At 35.3% G+C, this 22,135-nt stretch overlaps 1 protein-coding gene across 3 annotated transcripts in view; it reads right to left on the reverse strand.

The window, feature by feature from the left end:
- SMG1 (SMG1 nonsense mediated mRNA decay associated PI3K related kinase) overlaps positions 1-22,135 on the reverse strand; it is a 66,169-nt gene that overhangs the window by 22,765 nt on the left and 21,269 nt on the right. For all 3 annotated transcript variants that reach the window (XM_068698804.1, XM_068698802.1, XM_068698803.1), the window contains 27 exons: positions 21,491-21,549; positions 20,640-20,853; positions 19,812-19,937; positions 19,633-19,705; positions 19,123-19,220; positions 17,380-17,553; positions 16,204-16,428; positions 15,476-15,577; positions 14,239-14,508; positions 13,531-13,661; positions 12,723-12,884; positions 12,246-12,364; positions 11,438-11,525; positions 11,249-11,350; positions 10,669-10,809; positions 10,182-10,381; positions 9,712-9,908; positions 8,822-8,989; positions 7,849-8,003; positions 5,944-6,089; positions 5,123-5,324; positions 4,235-4,344; positions 3,742-3,889; positions 3,211-3,370; positions 2,385-2,505; positions 1,523-1,771; positions 939-1,223 (listed from right to left, as the gene is read on the reverse strand). In XM_068698804.1, the coding sequence (XP_068554905.1) occupies positions 939-1,223; positions 1,523-1,771; positions 2,385-2,505; positions 3,211-3,370; positions 3,742-3,889; positions 4,235-4,344; positions 5,123-5,324; positions 5,944-6,089; positions 7,849-8,003; positions 8,822-8,989; positions 9,712-9,908; positions 10,182-10,381; positions 10,669-10,809; positions 11,249-11,350; positions 11,438-11,525; positions 12,246-12,364; positions 12,723-12,884; positions 13,531-13,661; positions 14,239-14,508; positions 15,476-15,577; positions 16,204-16,428; positions 17,380-17,553; positions 19,123-19,220; positions 19,633-19,705; positions 19,812-19,937; positions 20,640-20,853; positions 21,491-21,549 (4,225 nt within the window). The remainder of the gene's footprint in view (positions 1-938; positions 1,224-1,522; positions 1,772-2,384; positions 2,506-3,210; positions 3,371-3,741; positions 3,890-4,234; positions 4,345-5,122; positions 5,325-5,943; positions 6,090-7,848; positions 8,004-8,821; positions 8,990-9,711; positions 9,909-10,181; positions 10,382-10,668; positions 10,810-11,248; positions 11,351-11,437; positions 11,526-12,245; positions 12,365-12,722; positions 12,885-13,530; positions 13,662-14,238; positions 14,509-15,475; positions 15,578-16,203; positions 16,429-17,379; positions 17,554-19,122; positions 19,221-19,632; positions 19,706-19,811; positions 19,938-20,639; positions 20,854-21,490; positions 21,550-22,135) is intronic.

The following is a 22,135-nucleotide window of genomic DNA, read 5'->3' on the forward strand; positions in this document are numbered from 1 at the left end:
ATTCTAGTTTCCTCAACTTACAAAATAATATTGAAGTATTGTAAGTACACAATTCTTTTTGGCTACGCCAGTTCCCAAAGAGTCAAAATTTCCAAAACACAATTATTTTTCAGTTCTGACATTGGCTACAAAACACCAGTTTTCCATTTGCTAACAACCACTGCCTGTGCTCTACAACTGTTTTCTCTTTCACAGAAAGCAATAGATTCATGACATCTAAGTGCAGAAAGCAGACTTCTATGAAGTACCTAAGGCAGCGTGTATATTTACTTGCATATTTAATTTTCTTCTTCATCAAATCAAAAAACACCAACTACTTGATAATCTAATAACGGTTCTACAAATTCTGACCCTGGAAAAAGAGGTACTGAATTATAGGTTAAATCCACTTTTAAACAAAGAGAGTTATCTTGACATTTGAAGAAAAGTCTGGCAAAAATTGGGAATTAGAGCGCACTTGATGCAACAAGAAAAATGTTCAGATTAAGCATAGATTAAAGATCACGAGAAAACCTAAGGTAAATACTTCTCACATTTATCAGGGTTTTCAAAATGTAGGTGTTTCAATGCTTAACCTAAAAGATCTACTCTCATTCAAACTTTAACAAATGTAGAATCTGAAAGGAGCCAATCATAAAAATATTTTATATCCTTCTTCTATAAAGAAATTCCAGTTTCTTGTTCAGGCACAGAATGACAAAAATACCAGAAGATATCATCTCATATTTTCTTCTTGTTACAAGTAAGTATTGTTTATTTTTATTTTTTAAGTTGTGGATTCTTGCCTATAGACAGAGGCACACTGTTCATACGCACATTAGTAAAATAAGTACATAAGTGATGGATTGCTCACGTTATCAATATAACTGGTGTTATCCCTTACTGGAACCATCAGTAACTATTTATCAAAAAACAAGGAAGTAGGAGAACACTTCTACCTGTAGATTCACTTTCAATCCTGGGATATTCTTCTTCTAGTGTATTAACAGCTGGGAGATCAATCAAAGTATATATGTTTTTAGACAACGTAGACAGACCAGCGTGATTCTGCTGCTGTCGAGCTCGATATACTTGTTTCAGCTGTCCGGAGATTTCTTTCCATTCAGCTTGAATCCATTTAGCCAGTGTAAGAATAGATTTAGCAACTGCATATTCAGCCTTGGCAGATTTGCAAAATGATATGGCACAAGAACTCAGCATTTCCATGGCATGTGTTGACTGACCTGCACATCATGAAAAGTGTATTTTCAGTAGCGTTTAACTTAACTCCAAACAAGTCTGAAATTCAGCATATTTGGATACAGATTGTAACAACATAGTTGACAGTGAAAGTCTCTTTTAAAGTCAAAAATAGAAAGTAAGAAAGGATCGTTTGAAGACACTTTAAGATTGAGACAACAGATATAGGATGAAAGCAATTCCTAATGATACTGTCCTATTATGATTTACTCAAGGTCAGGGAAATTAGCCTGGTTATGAGGACAAGAAGATCAAGGATCTACAACAATTAGCAAAAACTCACCTGCTGTGTATAACAATTTTGTTTTCTCAATATCAAGTTCAGGACCCCATTTTTCATCTATCTGACCTGGTGCAGACAATTTTTTAAAGTGCTGGACTAAGTCTTGTGCAGTGGTGGTTTTTCCTAGCTGAACTTCACTGCATTGAGCAAGCAATCTTGTAGCTAGGGCAATATTTCCTCGCTTCCGTGCAAATTTTGCTGCTGTTAAGCCCAGCTCCATTAGATGACTCTTAATTGGGACTGTTGGTTCTGAAGAAGAAAGCAAGACATTCTAAACAAAATTATTAAACAAACAATAGTTGTACCTGCGGCATAGTTTGTCCAATATGGCCAGCAGTTAAAAAACTTGCTCAACCCTTATTTCCTAGAAATTCTTTAAGAAATTTCAATTATTTCATTTTTATCTAGAATATTTATCTCCTCTGAAACAAATAAAAACATATCCACAGACTGTCTGCTGGACAGAACTTTTGACTACAAGCAGTCTTTTCAATTAAGAAATGTATCTGATCAACATTTTACTTCCATTACCTTTTAACAAACTGCATTTTTAAATCACTTTCACAACTATTTTTAAAATCTCATTGATAATATTGAGGCATTCAAAAGTGAAGCAATTAAAGCATGAAGAGATGAGCAAGCAAAGCTTGATTAGAAGAACAAATGCAGAACTTTTTTTTAAGACAGTGTCTGCATTACACTAGTAATTGAAATCCCTGGATATAACGCAAGACTCTTACAAACCTTGAATTTAGAAAGAAATCTAAATAATACAAAAGGATGCAGATGCAGCTTTTAACAGAAGTTTTAAGTTCAAATTCTGCATTTACCTTTTGTAACACTAAAATAAGAGCTTAAATACCTTTAAGTTTTTCCATCAATTGATTCTGGTACACTGTGTACCTCAGTGCATGCATCCATGGTCTTACGTCATGCTGTTTGCACGACCTCAAAGCGTCATTGAAGAGAGGTATAAGACAATCCTGAAAGAAGCATAAAGGTTGTATAGTTGTCACAAGAAATATTTATTAAGATGCATTTTAATTTGTTAAAACCAAAGGCCATTTTAGTTCAAAGTAAACTTTATTATCTCTATCTGTAGCCAAATTGTATTATTAACAAGTAAAAAAATGAAGTAACTTTTTAATATTTGAAGGTTACTTTTATTTTGTTTTTAAAGCTTTGTTAGCTGTTTTTTAAAGAGGTTGATGTATTTATTCTAAATACAACGTAACATTCTTACCACATAGCTGTGATTTACTGTAAACGCAACTGAAAGAAATGACATAGCTATAGAAATAAGTCCAACTCAAGTTGAAATTAAAAAAAGTCCAAGGATTTCAGAAAACTAAATGAGACCTTTTTACAGTGTGATTGACAAGGGTCAAAGGAACGGGTCCCAAGTTAAGCTGAGGAGGTTTAGATTGGATATTAGGAAGAACTTCATGGAGAGGGTAGCCAAGCATCAGAACAGGTGCCCATGGAAGTGAAGAGTCCCCATCCCTGGAGATATTTAAGAGACATGTGGACATGGCACAAAGGGACATAGTTTAATGCTGGGACTTGTTAATCTTGAAGGTCTTTTCCAACCTCAACAACTGATTCTACATTCCATATTCAAAACTTCATTATGTGACAATTCAATAAAAAATATTACTCAAATTTAGATTTTAAACGCATAGGCATACCTCTGATGTCAGCCTGTTGGATACAGTGTTTTCTAAAGCAGAAGAACAGTACAACTGAAGAGTGCTCAACACCGGTAAAGACTGAGACACAGTGAGTGTGGAAAGTCTTAAAGGTCCAATAGCTATTCGTGATGTTTGCTTTAAGTACTTTATAACATTTCTGAAATAAAAGTTATTGGAGCAGTTACTTTCATTAAACTATTTAAGAGAAAATAATTATACCAAAAATATTGAACACAAAAGCAAATTCAACATCTTAATTTGAATGATGAGGAAATCTTGCAAAATCATGCACAAGTTACAATATGATACTGTTTAACTGACAAGAAGCAGAACTCAAAGAGCTAACAATCTCCAAGTTAAAGATCAATTTATGTCCCTCAGCCTAAGCTAGAAACAAACAATACCATAGATGCTGAAGTACAAAACAGTGTATGTTTTTCCACAAAGTTATGTTTAACAAACCAGAACAGCTTTTTACAGTAAAGATACTGTAAAGATACATTCATAGCACAGCACATTTTAACCTACTCAGATATTGACTGCCACTTTTGCTCCTGTTCTATGTGGTTTACAGCTGTTGCCAGACACACTGAACTTCTCAAAAGTTGTACTTCGACTGCTTTTTGAAGTTCTCTTGGGTCAGGACTTAGCATATTAGGAAGAAGCTTCTTCATGTCTACAAAGAGATTAAAAAATTGGAAACAACCAGAACTGCCAAATGTTGCAGTTTAAAAATGCATTTTTGAAAGCAGGGAACTTTGGAAATAAACCATTTTTGTGTGTATATATTCATATTCATAGACGACATGTTACTTAAAACACATTAACTCCAGAAAACACAGATCTAAAAAAACACAACCTTGTGACAACATTTAGAATTACCATGGCCAATCATTCTGAAGCTTGATTCATAAAGGTTACAAGTCAGTCCACTGAACAGAGCAAACTGCATTCAAAAGTTTCAGTTTGTCATTTATACATACACACATGAAAAAAATATTTCTTATTTGAAGTAATATACCTATTTTTTCTTTGGATCCTCCTGCAAGTAGGTTGATATTTTCTCCTGGCAATAATTCTAGTTGTTCAGTGCATTCAGCAAGTTCTCCAGACTCAAAGCTGCTCAGAGATCTGCAATTCAATGTTTATAGGTTTATTTTCACAGTTTTTTTCATTCCAGAATCTTAATAACTTATATTCAAATTAGCAAAAAATAAAGATTCAAATGAAAACCCTGAAGTTTTAACAGAGCACAAGTTACCAATTCTAAGCAAAAATCCTGGTTTTGCAAAACGAAAGGCAATACTACTGCACCAAACGGTTAGATTTTCTCTCTGAACGGAAGAATATCCTCTCCAGCTCGGCAGCTTTTTGTGTTATCACACTATATATACTACTCCTCAGGAAAGAAAGGAAAGTCTAACCATGCAAGACTTTTATAGACAGTAACTTTTTCTTCTTTACGCATAGAAAAATTTTTGGATAGAATGTCATGATTTTAACTCTTGAGTTTACATTAAGCTGAATTTGCAGAAACATTGCAATATTGTACATATTTTACACTAAATTGTAAGTATTATCTTTCAAAAACTGTACCGTGACGTGTATTTTTAAAAGTTAAGTTGTATGAATGGATTCATTTTCTGCCAGTAGAAGTAGATTACGTTTGCTAACTTTTACCTCCAATCGAGATGTTTTTCTTGAACAATAAAAAAACCTCAATAGTCAGAAAGCCACAGCAACTATTCATAATATTAACAAGCCATACAGATAAGCATATTTTTCCCTCCTAAGGATATAATATTTTTGTATCATAACTCTACTTGAATGACATCACTTCTAAAAGCCACAAAAACTTAAGGATTTCAGTAATCTAAGATACAGTTGAATAAATTGATTACATTCTTACTTTATATAGTTAAAATCTGCTTTCAGATTTATTGAAGTATTATTAGTGCTTTTCTTCATTTCATGGACCATATTTTGCCATTCCTGAACAGCAGACCAATCAGCAATGGAAATGTAACATTCACATGCTTTGTTACCCAAGTAATTTATAACTTCAGGTGAAGAGTCACTTGGCTTAGTCAGAACAGTTTTTCGACTTTCTCCTGTGGAAAAATATAGATATATATTCGAGAGTACGTATGCAATTTCCAAATCTTTTCTCAAGAAATAAGTTTTTATTTAATGTTATGTAACGGTTAAATATAAGAGAAGCAAGATTTTTTTTGTGTTTGCTTTTTTAAACAGATAGAAAATTTTCAAAGGAGGTTTTGGAAAACTTTAGTCCGTATCTCCAAAAGAGTTTCAAAACAAGAAAACAGAAGAACTAAATTAGGAACAAAGAACATCTCTTCTCAAAGATGAAACAGAATACTGAAGCAAAGTCTCAGTTTGAAAAGCCCTTAATAAACATCACAACTACAAGATTATGTCGTAAACACTAAGGCTTAAGCTATGATGATCTAAATAATTTGGAATTAAGGTATAAAAATCTAAAATATTTTACTTATTACTTTCAATTTCATTCAGCTAGATATCTTTATCGCAAAGCCTCATGTATAGATAACATTGGTTTCAATGGAATTAAGCAGTTAACTTCAACTGCAGACAGAAACAGCTCTTTAGATTTAAGAATTCAATGCTGTAATTGCTATGTCTGTATTGATGAATGCTCTACTTCTACTTTTATACACATACTTTTCAAAAGAAACTAATAATACTCACCATTTAAGGAATGCTTTGGGCTGGCATTGTTGACACTATTTGAATTGGCCAACTTGAGAACAGTTTTGTCAAAGCCTGTTATGCAGCAATCCACTCCTGTCATGGCACACAGGTGCTCCTGGTATTCCACAGTTGCTTTTTCAAACCTTAAGTGATTTAGTATTTTAGTTAGCATTTTACAGGATCATTTTTCTTCTCTGGTAAACTGAGTATATTTTAAGCAGTTCTTTACCCAAAATAATGTGTCACCCTCAGCAAAAGAGAGGTTGATTAACAGAATGCAAGTTGGTATGTTGAATTTCCAGGTTTTAAAAGAGAGGATAAAGGCTTTTCCATTCAGATTTAATGCCAACTTCAAACTAAGCACAGGCTGAAGGAGATGCACACGTTAAATTTGAATATTACACCTTTTACCCAAACGTGAGTTAAATATTATTTAATAGACGATAGTATATTATATTATAGTATATTTGGAGAGCTGCCAGGCAGAGAAGGACCTGGGAGTGATGGTGGACAGTCGGCTGAATATGAGCCAGCAGTGTGCTCTGGTGGCCAAGAAGGCCAACGGCATCCTGGCTTGTATCAGAAACACTGTGACCAGCAGGGCTAGGGAGGTGATCGTCCCCCTGTACTCGGCTCTGGTGAGGCCGCACCTCGAGTACTGTGTTCAGTTTTGGGCCCCTCGCTACAAGAAGGACATCAAGGTGCTTGAGCGGGTCCAAAGAAGGGCGACGAAGCTGGTGAGGGGCCTGGAGAGCAAGTCCTATGAGGAGCGGCTGAAGGAGCTGGGCTTGTTCAGCCTAGAGAAGAGGAGGCTCAGGGGTGACCTTATTGCTCTGTATAAGTACATTAAAGGAGGCTGTAGCGAGGTGGGGGTTGGCCTGTTCTCCCATGTGCCTGGTGACAGGACGAGGGGGAATGGGCTAAAGTTACGCCAGGGGAGTTTTAGGTTAGATGTTAGGAAGAATTTCTTTACTGAAAGGGCTGTTAGGCATTGGAACAGGCTGCCCAGGGAGGTGGTGGAGTCACCATCCCTGGAAGTCTTCAAAAGACGTTTAGATGTAGAGCTTAGGGATATGGTTTAGTGGGGACTGTTAGTGTTAGGTCAGAGGTTGGACTCGATGATCTTGAGGTCTCTTCCAACCTAGAAATTCTGTGACTAACAAAATTGGGTCTAGGACAACAACTCATCTTAAATTTGACATTTTTGAGCAACTCCTCATGCACTATTACAAACCTGCACATTATTTAAGAAAATTTACAAAGATTTTAAGAAAGCTTACACAGATAGGAAAAATACTTAATACTAAAACCTCAGGTGTGTTTGTTAGCAGGTAGCAGCTAAATAATTGTGTCCTTTTTTCATTTCACACAAGAGACAGTATACATTGCTTTAAAGAGATAATATCACAATTTAGGCATGCACTGTCTTGAACACTGACCCACCTATTTGAATCAGCAGCCAAAGATTCTACTTTAACAGATGTAGAAGCCACTTTTTCAAAACAGACCTAAAATTGTAAAGCATCTCCCTCTCAGCAAACTGTGTCAAATGATCAGATCTTGCCAGGCACCAGAAAGTTCAACAAGCAATATATACATTAATATTTTGCAATGGAAGAAAAGGAAAATAGTATTGCCATTGTCATGTAACTGAAACCAGGACATCTATGTACAAGAAACTAAGAAAAAAGAAATTATGGGAATTATCAGGACTTGAGTATAAAGGATGTTCACAGATTATCTAAAAAACAATGCCTTAGGCATCTTTGAAAAACACTGACTTTAACATGGAAACTGTATCAACAACATTGATTCATGCCACAACTTAAGATTCAGAAGTATGATTAAGCGTAAGAAATAGTCCGAATTTGTAACATCCATTTATCTGGAAGAAAAACTTACCGCCCTTCTGCTTGTTGAGCTACGGAATTGATCCAGGCAAGACTCTTCCCAACTACAGCAGAAGACCAGACAGCTATACCCTGAATAGCTTCAGGACAGTGAAGCTCACATAATGCTTCTACCAGCATCATAATGGTCACTTCCAATTCATTTCCCTAAAACAAATACAAAAAAACTTTAACAAATCTTATATGGAATAAGAGTTATATGCGTAGTTAAATGCTTAGAAATGGCAGGGCAGTACTTCACTTCACTATAGAGGCATATAATGAAGTGTTCTGTGTATCCATCCATTACACTGTTTTTGGAAAAGCACAGATACTCAGGGAAGAGTTTGTGCTATGAATTCCCAGCCTGAATGTCAATAGTTAGCAAACACTGTACGGTGGGCTTACTGTTATATAAAAACAAATACAAGAATTCACAAAGCAGCAGGAAGGTAGTTAACAGCAAGCCTTGTTAAAGTATTTAAGCAGATCAAGTCACGTATTGTAGGAACTATTCAACTTTTTAAAAACACGTAACCACTTTATTCCCTCATCCCACCCCTGCACTTATCTGCTGCTTACTTCATATAGGAAACATTCCCTCATGATACATCCCCCTCCTGCTCAGAGGAGAGAGTCAAAGACATTACCACAAGACTCCTCACATTAATACAGCAAGAGCATCAAGCAGAACTTCCTGCTTAAACAGGAACCACTCAATTCACATTCAATGAACTATATCATTCATTTATGTGAAATATTTGACCAAATGTACACAGTACACCCTAATCTCTAACCCACATTATCACCTAAATGCAGAAATCTGTCAGAACAAAAGCATGAGTTTAAATAAAATGCTGCTTTCGAGTAAATACTGAACCAGATGTTTTGTAAGAGATTCTTAATAACTGATTACCTCAGCTTAGTTTTTATAATATAGTGGGAGTATTTTCACGACAGTCTACAAAATTTGAAAAAGATAGTACCTGAGATAGACTGTTATTAGTTTTCATTTCTGTGAGTAAATCAAAACCATGTCTGACTGTCACAGCAGGCTGGCCAGCCAGCAATCCAACTCTCATGATGGAAAGCCTAATCCGCGTCAGCCAATCTTGGCATGTCTGGCGATTAGTATAAAAGAATGTCCTGATAACCTTTTAAAACAGGAAAAAGTAACATTTTCACAATACTGTTCATGTGTATGAATCAAAATAATTACATTAAGTACTTAATATTTATCAACACCAAAGTCATAACAGGTTTTGCTGCTGCAATTGAATTTTCAGCTGAGGGGTGAAGAAACAGATTAAGTTCTGCATTTTCAATTTTTTGATACAGACATTCTTAATCTTGCACGGCTTGCAACTGGCCAGGCATATCAGCAAGCTAAAAATCTTGAAGTGAACTAACTATAAATTATATTTTACTGTCACACTGAAGTCTGGTAATTAACTGATTTCAACAGCGAAGAACATTTTACAGCTGATACTATGCAAAAAATGTATGCTGTTTATAAATACTTCAAATGACAATCTGGTCTCAAATAGTTGTTTCTTTATACTGCTGATAACCTACAAGTTAGAGGTACTACAGAATTGCTTACTATTGTACCTCTATGCAAGTTTATGCACCAGAAATAACTCCTGTTTTCACATGCTTTCTCAGAATAAAATTACAAAGCCAGACACATTAAGAGTCTCCAACTTGCATTAGAAGATATTCTTCTCCTTTAATTAGAGTATGAGATTAAATGCTAGCAAACAAAGCTTAACTGCAGCATCCAAAAAGTTCCACAGTTAAGACCTGGACAGCCCTGAAAACGTTGTTCATTCAGTAGACTGTTTCAAATAACATCAGCACTGTAAGACAGACAAACCTTGGGTGGAGAAGTGAGAGCGTTGGCACATCCTTCATATGCATTGTACATCAATTTTTCCAAGTTTTCCAGATATTGTAAAAGGAGAACAAGCCGAAGCTGGTTGCTGCTGTGTCCTTCATCATTGTCCGCTGTAGTCCACTGGCTAACATCTTGATCTGGGTTTAACGTATGGGCTGCAAGGCTCCTAATAATACCTATGTATTTTTACCAAGACATGGAAAAAATTACCAAATATACTTTAGAATTGTTATCTTGTGACACGCTTAGAGTAAAATCTCTCAAAAATTAATAGTACTTATGCAACTGCTATTCTGGCATTGCATCTCTTGATACATCAGACAAATACATGCTAAAAATCTATAATCACTGAAAAATAAAACCACTGTCTTGGACATGAAATTCTTTAGCTGCAAAATCTCTTACATAAAAGGAAATTCCATGAGAATAAGCTATATTCTTCACATTACCTTCAATTGTTTGAAATGTATCTTGGGCTCTACCCAGAGGAGTTCGTAACTTTGAAAGAACAGTAAACTGAGCTGCCTCCCAGACAGCCCATTGCCAAAGAACAGCATCAGTCTTCAACAGATTACGAGGGATGGTTGGTTGATCTCGCTTATCTAGCCTTTGACAGCTGTAGAACAGCCTTTCTAACCAATTATCTTTCCTGAAAAAAAAAAAAAATCAGAAGTCCATATAGTAACAAGATTGTAATGTACACAGATCACCTATCTAATGCTGTCAAAATCTCTCAAGATTGTTTTCAGCAGCCATGTACATAATGCAAATATTTACAAAGTTGCGTATTGAGGGTATTTATAAATACTTAAAGAGAAAAAAAAACTGAAAGTAAAGCAATGTAACTTGTAAAATAGTTATAAAATTTAAACTAGTTTGGAATTCTTCATTATCAATTCAACATCAATGAATTTCAGTTTTAAAAGAAGTTCTTACCCAGTTCGATGAGAGCTTCCATACAAAATAAAACTAATGACATCAGAGAAATCCTGTGGATGGAATGTGTTACTTGGAGCTTTGCTCATGTGACTTCTTATAGCCAAAGAAATTTCTTGTATTTCTGTGTGGGTACGGTTACTGCAGGAAAAGGGGGAAAAACAAGTCATGTTATTGAATAAATCTGAAACAAAGTTATGCAAAAGAAGATATACATCTGCATATATAATGACTGGAAATAAATATACTCTTTGGTGATAAGACTCAGTGCTTTTAAGAGTTCAGGTCTTTGAGACAGACTGCAGGGCATAGTATTGCTGAAGTTCTGAATAACAGAGACCTTAGAACTATTCATATTTGCTGCAAGAAGTACTGCACAGTTTATCAAGTTTGTTAACTACTTTGTGTAATACCTACTGTTCTTAAATCTGCAACACAGTAGAAGAGACATTAAGACATCTTGTTATGCATTTTGATTTTAAATTTGGAAAATATGGTAACATTCACCTGGCATTTTTCAGGTAACTTTCAGGAAGAAACCAAACTATTATCTATATTGAAGTTAATCTGAACAACTTACCTCAACACCACATCTAAAGGAATTGACTTCAGAAGTTTTCCAAAAGCTTGCCTTACACGAGCACCACTATGTACTAGTTGAACACGACACACGTCAACACATCTGCATCACCAAAAGAGGGGAAAAAAAGGTCATAACATTTCCATTAACAGCATAATTCAAATCACATACATAGTTCTGTGCCATTACCTTTGTAAAAGGTCATCTGGTAGGGACGAAGACAGGGCATGGAGGCTACTACATGCTTGAAGACAAATATTCACATCTTCCAAAAGTGCTGAATTAAGGAATTAAAAGGAAAATGTCACTTGGCTTGAATTAGATAATTTACACATTACTCTGGTAGTAGAGGAGCACCTAGACATTTTTACAGCACAGCTAGTATAGACACAGGGTTTATGCTTTATTTTTATTTTGATTTAGTTGACTGGTTTTACTGTACCAGGTAAATACTTAGTAAGAGAAAGTCACTTGTCTTATACGTTACTTATGTGGCCTATTCTGACCAATGACAAGATTAATTTCCTTATGGCCTCCATACACTGGCATTATGCATAGTGTATTTTCAGTGAGAAGAAACTAAGATCAAGTTAGTTAACTGCTAGCCTTGGGAAGTTATTGCTCTTGCTACTACTATAGGAACAAATGCTTTTGGTAGAAGCTATTTCCAGAATATTTTGAGATCCAGAACAATATAACAAGTTATGGAAATGTTCCACTGTTTTTGATTGAGTAACACAAAATCTTACTTGCAGGATTTGGCACATCACTGATGGTTTTGGAGATTAACATCACAATCACAAAGTACTATTTTAAGAAAATAATTGTTTGCCTAAATAATAGGTAGGGATGTGTTTAAGAGAAAGGACAGAAGGAGAGTAAGTCCTTGTGCCACACAAACCAGAGGTACCCCTAAAATTAATCATATAATCACAGTCACTTATGTATGGAATCATGCCACATAAAAGACAGTTAATAAATAGAAGTTCTATCTTACTGTTTGCTAAAAGTCCTTTACAAAACTTATGGAAAGATGGGAGAGAGAATAAAGGTGCATATGTCTCTGATTTTTTCATCAGAACAGCCACTTCCAAAGCCCATGTCATTAGTAGTTTCCTACAAAAAAGGAAAAATATTAGTCGCTCTATGCAGTTACAGAAAGCTATCTTTCAATATACCTTAAATTACACTTCAGGTTACAGATCAGCATCCTTTCAGTAAAGTTTGATGGCTCTGCTTTTAATGTATAGATCTTATAGTAGTTTCCATTTTCATAGTTTTTGTAAATAGAAGTGAGCACCTATTTCTGCTCCCTCCTCCCCTCCCAGATATTGTTATTTATGTTTCATAAGAAATACATACTTCATTGGTTAAAGTTACCCTAGGCTTTACAGACAAAAATAAGACCTATTTTCTGAGTTAAGATATTCTATTGATAAAAACACCTCCTGATTAATAAGAGAATGATAGTTACCTGGTATCTTGAGTAAGGTTGTCCTTCTTAAGCAGTAGCCCCAAAAGGTTTAGTATGATTGAGAAATGTTTTTTTGTTGCTGTGGTTACAGTACTTATAACTGCTCCATCAAACAGAGAGGGAGAGGAAGAACTGAGGCTACTGGATATGAAATGGTCATGCCTGGATGGCAAAGAAAAAAAATATAAAAAACAGAAGTAATACTTCCTCCAAATGTATAAGAGAAAAAGAAAGTTGTAAAAGTTACATATACACACAGCATTATAACAACATTATGTCAAAACTCAGGTATTTTGATGCTTGGACTAAAAGAACAAAGCTGTAGTTTTACATCAGTCCATGCAGTCCAATAACCTGGTTTCAATGGTGGCTGATGTCAAACGCAGAATGAAAAGTCACCCAAAATGAAATATGTACAAAATAACTTTAGAACTAGTGTAATTCCTTTAGTTTTGACAACATTAACAAGGTCCAAAGTGTGCTTAAATCTGTTGTTTGCTTTTCATTGCCCCTCCTAGTAAGCAAAATAGTAACCAATCTTTTGTTATTCACTTTCAAAGTTCTCCCTCAGTTATCTCTATTCAAACCCAAGACTCTTAATCCCCACTTCGAATAAAATGATAAATTTTAAGGCAGGATACACTTTCTTAGCATTTATCTATAAGTTATGAAAGTAAAAACTGATTAGGCTAGTTTGGGCAAAACCTTAATGGCAATAGTCTCAAATTTATCCCTCCAACAATATATTCAATTCAAGTAAGTCCATTCTAGTCCTCTTAAAATACTGATGAATTATTAGTCTTCATACCTGGAACAATGCGAATATAATGTATACAGTACTGCATACTGGACAGCAGGAAAATGAACTGCTATGTCACCATGAACAATCATCAGATTTTTACTCAGTAGTGCAAACACAGTTGGTGAAAGGGCCCACATCTGTAAGAAAAATTGCAACATAAGCACAGAAACATAATAATTAGGATCTATTTTGAACTGTAGCTTCCATACTGTTAATTTTTAATTAATTTAATTAATTTAATGTATTCTGTGACAGTAACTCCATTAATTTCATAATCTTCTCAGTTTAAAAAAGGGGAAAGAAAGTAATTATAATCTGTTAAAAGCACATTGTTTTTATTTGGAATAAACTGTAACAAATATTTTCACGTGGCTGATATACTACCAGCAGACACACTGAAGATGATTTTATTTGTCTCGCTTTTCACAAAGTAGAATTACTCTGACAATATTGTAATCAATCTAAGAATAACCCTGGTAAGACACACTTCCCTAGAACCTACTTTTCATTATGCACAAACTAGATATAAAAACCACCTGTTCCATTTCCTCTAGATTTTAATTCTGGACATCTTTTACTATAACCTATTAGGGAACAAATACGATCATTTTAATTATATGTAAGTACTACTACTGAAATGTATTATGATATATTTTAAGTTAAAGTGAATTTGTGCAAGAAGTATTAAAAATAATCTGTACAGTTTTTACTCACCCCAATTAATGAATTTTTAGCATTTCCAATGGTACTTAGGGCACTGAGGTCAAATATAACAACAAACTTTGCATTATCCACACTGAATACATGCTTCTTGAAAGACTCATGCTGGATTTCAGAACAGGCCTCGGGAAGATGTAAACTATAGAGAAGACTATTTAGGGCACAGGTCATTTCTCCTAGAATCAACCTGTAAGCAGTCTCCAAAACAGGAATGTTCTTCAGGCTCAGAACTGCTTGATATACAGCATGGGCTGCTGCAACAACCTTGGGAGTATGAAATAAAGAAACAACTGATTAGTCCGAAATTATGTCCTGGTTTCAGCTAGAATAGAGTTAATTTTCCTCGTAGGAGCTGGTATGGTGCTGTGTTTTGGGTTTAGGATGAGAATAGTGTTGATAACATGCTGATGCTTTAATTGTTGCACAGCAGTGCATACACTGAGTCAAGGACTTTTCAGCTTCTCATACCACCCTGCCAGCAAAGAGGCTAGAGGTGCATAAGGAGTTAGAAGGGCACAGAACCAGGACAGCTGACCCGAACTGGCTAAGGGGATACTTCATACCATGCAATGTCGTGCTGAGCAATTGTATGGGGTGGCTGGCCAGTGGGAGGAGTGGGGACTGCTGCTTGGGAAAGGGCTGGGCATCAGTCAGCAGGCAGTGAGCAATTGGAATGTGCATCACCTGCTTTGTACATATTATTATTACTATTATTATAATTATTGTTTCTCTTCCTTTTCTGTCCTCTTAAACTCTTTATCTCAAACAACAAGCTTTTTTTTTTTTCCCTTCCCAGTTCTCTCTCATTGTGAGGGTAGGGGACAGCGAACAGCCAACCACCCAGCCAGGTTAAGCCATAACAAATCATAAAATATATTAATTGCCAACACAGAATTAAAAGCTGTGATTCTTTATCTATGAATAGCCCAGTCTGGTACTCACACCTGTCTTCATCTCTCTGTAATTAGGTACTACTCACAGAATCTGTAGATAGCTTTATAGACCACCCACATAGCACACACCAAGTACGAATGCCACATGATCTACAGACCTCTCTATCTGGTATGACAGTAGACTTACCAATTCCTTATCAAATCTAAATGCCAAAAGCAAGAACTAGCTACATCTGCTTTCTCATAGCTTATTTAAGATGAATAGGATTTTCCAGCTTAAAAAAATACATTTTAAATGCATTAAGACTGTTGTAATACACCTGTAAAGTCACTCTTACCTCTTTTTCCTTATGATAACGGAGTACAAGTAGTTTAGACTCTGGTATAAATAATTTCTCTACAAACGAAGATGGTAGCTTTGTATTTATTTGTTCAACAATCTGGAGATGAAACACAAAATAAATACTTATAACTATCCAATTTTTTTTATTACAACACAGATTATAGAAGTTGGATCAAAATAGTTTTTCTAGCCTCTGTATACTATAGTTTGAAAAAAGCTTCCCAATAACACTAGTATTTTGTATTTTCTTTCTCAAATGCACATGCAGAGAATTACTTTCAGGCTTTAACACGACAGCTATGGGAGAAAATTGCTTGAATAACCTGCATCCATATGGGCTTTCAAAACTTATGGCCTACTTTTAAGAGCTATGTTTTCATTTCTCAGGTCACAGCATAAGCAGATATACAGTAGATAAATAGAACATATTAGCACTAAGGTTCTGAAATTCATCAGATGGGGGTATCAACTGCAGAGACTGAAAGTCAAGCAACGCAGAGGAAAAAAGCACTCATACTAAAAACTAAAAGCCATAACAACCCAATAGCATAAACAAGCTAGCAACATAAGCTATACATTAAAGAATTAAAGCAGAAGCATTTCTTGCTTGTGGTCAGGAAGAGTTTTGAATAAATATATATAAAACATATGAAGAAAAAACCATTTTGCATAAAAAATAACATTTTATAATTATAACATTAATAATAATAAGTAAATACAAACCAGTGTCAACAGATTCAGGACTGAAATGATATAATCAGTGCCACACGTCTGACAATTTTCCATTTGATCTAATCCATATGTAATAACCATGTCACAGTGTATAGTCATACTTGGATCTAGACTACCAAGTAAAACACCAACACATTCATTGGCAGCTGTGAGTACTGCTTCAGAGAAGAACACTTGGTTTGCTGCAGTCACACATCTCATTACTCTGTACAGAACCTAGAAAATTAAAAAGAACACCCCTAAATTAAGATCAATTTAAAAAAGAGTAACTGCTTGCTATTTAATTATATGGAACTTCCATTTGATATCCTATCTCATAGTATCTGCAGCAAGCTATATTCTGTTAAAAGAATATTCTGAATAACGTACATCGTGGCGTCACACCCCAAACGTGTAAAAAAATAAATGTGCCTTTGACTGCTTGATTTCTTACTCAGTTAAGGGCTTAGATAAACCTTCTTGCATCACCAGAATCCTCTGCAGATTAAGCCAAGTTACATAACTGTCTTGGCTTTAATTGGGAAATCCATACCATTATTTATCAGAGAAGTTTTTTTTGTCCCTAACAGAACTCTGTAGAGGAATATATTCCAATTGTGCAGCTCATCCATCAACAGCCACAAGATTCTTTGTTTAACCTATTTGGAAGTCATTTACACACTCTACAAGTCCTGTTACAGAAGTATAGCAGTGACTTTTCATGTTGTACAGTATCACATAGAATAATGAAAACTCAGTAAAAGTTCTCTCTAGAACAAAAGGGCTTTGCTGTTATATTTGGCTTAGATGCAATTTCAGCATGAATAAAGTAAAAACTACATTTTATAAGTTACACAATTTGAATAAATGGCAACAGTATGGTTACAAAGGCAAGTAACACAGACACGAACCCTGCTACACAAAATCAAAATGCCTACACAAAGTTGTTGGTTTCTGCGACGTATGATTCCAAAATGCCACTGTCACAACGTATGTCTTAATATTTAATACAATTCCCACAGTGTATTTCTTCAAGGAAATACATTTGCTTAAAGCTGAGAATACACATTTATCAACTATCAAACATGCACACAACTCAACAAATAAACTCAACAGTAAAAAAAACCTGTCATTGTATGGCAATAAATCATGTCAGCAACAAAGAAAAACAAAAGCTTGAATTCTTACATCAGTTACATATGCTTCCGTAATTGGAGGTCCTCTAATCGGGCTGAAGCGTTCCCCAATACTCCTCACCACAGTACTGAACACCCGAAGAAGCGCAGCCAGTTTAGGCAGGGACACTGAAGGAGGAGGAATATCTTCATCTACTGATTCTCCAGAAGCCACATGGCTGAGGTCCTACAATGCACATGTTTTATATATCAGTATACATAATTAGCAGTTATAAATACTTCTGATTATTTTTAATCACAAATTTGATTTTTGTATGTCTATTTCCCAGACACATTATAGATACTACGAAGTTGTAAATGTATTTAGACAACATATCTAACTTCACCGAGACAGGATAGAGGCACACAAAGATAAGCAAGTCACTGAACACATGGAATTCTATTCAGTAGTTTAGCTGCTGCAACAGAGTACTCTTAGGCTATCTTGTAAATGAAAACAGAGGTTTATTTATAAGCCACTGTAGCATGTTCTGCTGCAACAGTTGCCTGCACACTTTTACCACTCTCCCAGACAATTCCCAGCTACGGGCTGGCATCGGGATGTTTGCGAGGCCATTCCCAATACACTGTTTATGTGCAGCCACCTTCATCTGGAGACTGAGTTTACTACCAGGCTATCTCATGCCAGCTGGCAACAGTGCTGGGAACCTTCCCAGAAGTGCTGATCTCATTACGACAGATATTGTCTACCCCTCTGCAAAATAAAACACAGTAGCTTGAACCACCTTCTCCGTGATTTAAGTTAACACGTTACCTTAAGGCTCTTCCACAGGTAATATGCACATTGTCCAGTTCAGTGGACAAGCTGATAAGCACTGATTTACTGTGCTAACTTAATAAGCTAAAGGCTAAGTGCACATATAAGTACAGTAGCAGAACTGAATGATTTATTCTGCTTTTAGTAAAACAGACTGCGTAGGAAGTACAATCTTACACATAGAATTTGCAGGTAAAAGCAAGGCAATTTCGATAGCACTTCTGTTAACATATAGACTGTAGCACAATCTAGTTATAAGCATATATACATGAGCACACATACATTAAGATCCCTTCCAACAGTCTTGGTTTAATGACAGCTTCATACAACAGAGTTTATATTAACAAGCAAAGGTTACAGTGTCAATGCAAAGTATCTGTTAATTTAATATTTTTTAGTTTTCTAACAGGTTTCAAAGCTCCTGCTACATTATTTTCTGCACAATATATCCTGTTACTTTGTTTAAAAAACAGGTTTACCATTAAGTATGGAAGCATTAAGAATCTCTTTCCCCACCAATAGTCACTTCTTCCAACAAACTCTGAGGCAAAATGTCTTCAGGTTTTTAAAAATCAAAGTATTCCTGTTTTACTAATTACTTTGATATACCCAGCTCCCCAACCTCATCAGGTAAATATGCATATTCTTACTATAGGCAATTAATAATCTAAGTGCAAGGAAAGAGCCTCAAGTTGGGCCAGGGGAGATTTAGATTGGATGTCAGGAAGAATTTAGTCACAGAAAGTGTTTTGGCATTGGAACTGGCTGCCTGGGGAGGTGGTGGAAGTATTAGCAATCCATGAGCATTGTCATTCTATGTACTTTGAATACGCTCTGAATTTGATCCTGTTTTCCCCAGAAAAATTCTGTAATTTCCTCTTCTACAAATGTAATACATCCATAAGTCACATTTATGTATTTCTTTAATAAAATTTGTAACAGTAAACTCTGATGTATATATAATAAAGCCTTATTTACCTCAGCATATGCTTCCATATCTTCTAAAAACTGACCCAAGAGTGTGGTAGAAAAAGTAAGATCAGCCACCCAGAAGGGCTCCAAGCTCTGCAGCCACCCTGTATCAAAATACCATGCGGATTAAAACAGGGGTACAATTTAATATATAAAAATGACATTTTTGTAAAGTACAATATCTTTACCACAGCATATTCTGCAGGTATATCAAAGATAAGCTCATTTTTTCATAGTTTTTGAGAATTAAGACCCGTAAACCTACTAAAAGTTTTTAAGGAGTCACACAAAGAATTGACGTTTATATGTAGTCTGAATAAACATCCAATTTTTCCATCTACAACATGGAATGGCAAACACAAATTTACTAAAACATTAGGAACAAAATGTGTTGTTACACAGCCAGAAACTCATGTTGGTTTTGTCAACTTCCACATCAATAGGACCCAACCTGTGTAAGTAAACCCACACCTACTGCAAGCCAGACTGGACATGAGCAGCTCTGGACAAACTCACCGGACACCTGTTGCGTCAACGAAGGTTTCTGAGTGTGATCTATATGCCACCCAACCAGTATGTCCACTGTGTCCTGAAAAGCAGTTTTGGGGAAGGGAAAAAAAAAGAAGGCTGGTTACCCAATATGTTACAACAGCTTTTCTAACTAAGAGAAAATGAAGAGGACATATTAAGCTTACCCTAAAATTGGTGCTGAAAATGTGTGGGTAACATCGGGACACCAAAAGTATGCACTTGACACATTTGCACAGTAACTCTGGTGTATCCACATTTTCTAGAATGGACTGCAGGCTAGTCATTACAAGCTAAAAAGTAAAAGCAAAGCTATTAGACATTTCACTTCATTAACACACGTGAAACAGTCACAATGTAAAGACATGGATTTACTCAACATTCAACATTTTTTAGCAAGCTACTTGAAGTCAAACTTCTCAACACTCTTTTTGCTGGGAGGAAAAGAGTAAAAAGCATCACATATAGAGCTTCAAAAGAACCAAATAGTTGTTTCTGAGTTTGTTTCTCCTTTCCAGAACCTTTTTGGCTCTGGAACTAAAATATTAAACTGCAGCACAGACCTGAATGCAGTTCTACACCCAAAATAAGACCCTAGAACTAAATCCATGGGATCGCGTATGCATGCATCCTGTTCTGTCCCAGATCCAGGAAAAATTCAACCTAGACGCTACAAATAGGAGGCGGCAAATCAAAGCAATTAACACACTGTGTAGCATTCCACTTGTTTTTTTTATGTGTTTTTGTTGATGTTTTTTTTTATTATTCTCAACAAAATTCTTCACCTTGAATCTGCAACATACACTAAAAAGTATCATTGAATTACGTACTAAGACCTGACATTTTCTTCTAACAAAACCATTCAAAATTCCCTGCCAGTTTTAATTATACTTATGTCAACATAGTATTACCTTTTGTTCATTTTAGTTTAAGAGTTAATTTAAGCATTGCACTGGAAAAATCATTAATATTCCTGCTTAAACTTGTAGTCTTACCTGCATTAAAGATGAAAAGGCTTTCTTTTCTCCTACAGTCTCTAGTGCTTTGTAGGTTGCACACAAATAAAGAAGTTTAACTTCATCTTTTGTGGATGAGCTGAATTTGCTAAAAATCCATTTAAAGATCTTCTCAGCCTCGTAGCTCAGAGAAGCACAAAGAAGGCCAAGACAGTAAGCTCCTTCCTGTCTCAGTTCTTGAAGCAATTTGCTACTGTATTTTTGGGGAGAGAAAAAAAAAGTAGAGTCTCCAGACATTAAAGCAGAACAGAAAAAATCAAGAACAAATTCAAACATTTTCTCAAGCAGAAAAATACATACATTAATGAAGTTGCTTCCCTCCAATTTAGCTGCTACACTGACTATAAAGTTAAAATAAAAATGTGAAATAATTTTTCAATGATATATTATTTCTATGAAATAAATCAATTTAAGTAAAGAATAGAATAAATTGGCCAATCTACTTGCAACATGCTATTCAGGAAAAAAATCTTGTTGTACAAAAACCTTAAGACCAATTTAAAAGCTAGATTACCACCGCAGCATAATACTACACCTAACCAATTAAACGTAGCTGAGAATTCATGCTACCTACAGCATAAAAGGTGACACGTGTACAATAAAATTCTCTCCATGAAGTGTACTCTAGACAATATAACAGTATCTTTGGTATGCCTATGAGTCTTAACTTTCCTCCACTTCTGTCCCATTAATAATTTTTGTCATGCCCATGCAAATTAATGCATCCTTTAATCTTTTTGATTTTTTGGAAATCAAGAACTTAATGCCATTGTTGTTTTTTTTTTTTTTCTTCTTTAAAACCTCTAAACTGCTTAAATTTTCTAGCTTACCTTTCATTGAGTACATCATGAATGGCAGTCAGGATATTATCCAGTTGTTTAACTAGTACCTATAATATAGGATACATAAAAGGCATAAACATCATAATGCTACAATAACTTGTGCAAACTAGGTCCTGTTTACACCCACATTAAGAACACCCCTGGCAATTCTGTTTGCTAATAGAATGCTATTATGCTTTCCATAGCCACTGCAGACTAGGAGGAACTATATTAAGCAATACTGCAATATTATCCTACATGTTGTATTTCATATTTATTTCCAGTAGCCACGAAAACACACTGGCAGCCTGCTATCGAGTCTTGTTCTAAATTTAGTTCTTGTTAATAACATTACATCATAAACGTACAACTCACCATACAGCTCATCAGGAGCGTCTCCTGAAGACCTAGTCTACATTGGTAACTGAGTGTATCAGCAGAATATTTAATTGATCTGATAATAGCCTAGAGTATTAGAATTTCTCCTTAGGCAACACTTACAGAGAAATGGAGTACTATTTTCTAGGGATGAAACATTACTGATGAACCACTAATTCTCAATAAGCATAACCAATTTTTTTTCTTAATACACACTGAAAAAACAATAGAGGTAAGTTGCAAAACAATACATTCAGCTACAACACTATTACAAAC

The sequence above is a fragment of the Anas acuta genome, chromosome 15 (genome assembly GCF_963932015.1).
Source record: "Anas acuta chromosome 15, bAnaAcu1.1, whole genome shotgun sequence".
Taxonomy (NCBI): Eukaryota; Metazoa; Chordata; class Aves; order Anseriformes; family Anatidae; genus Anas; species Anas acuta.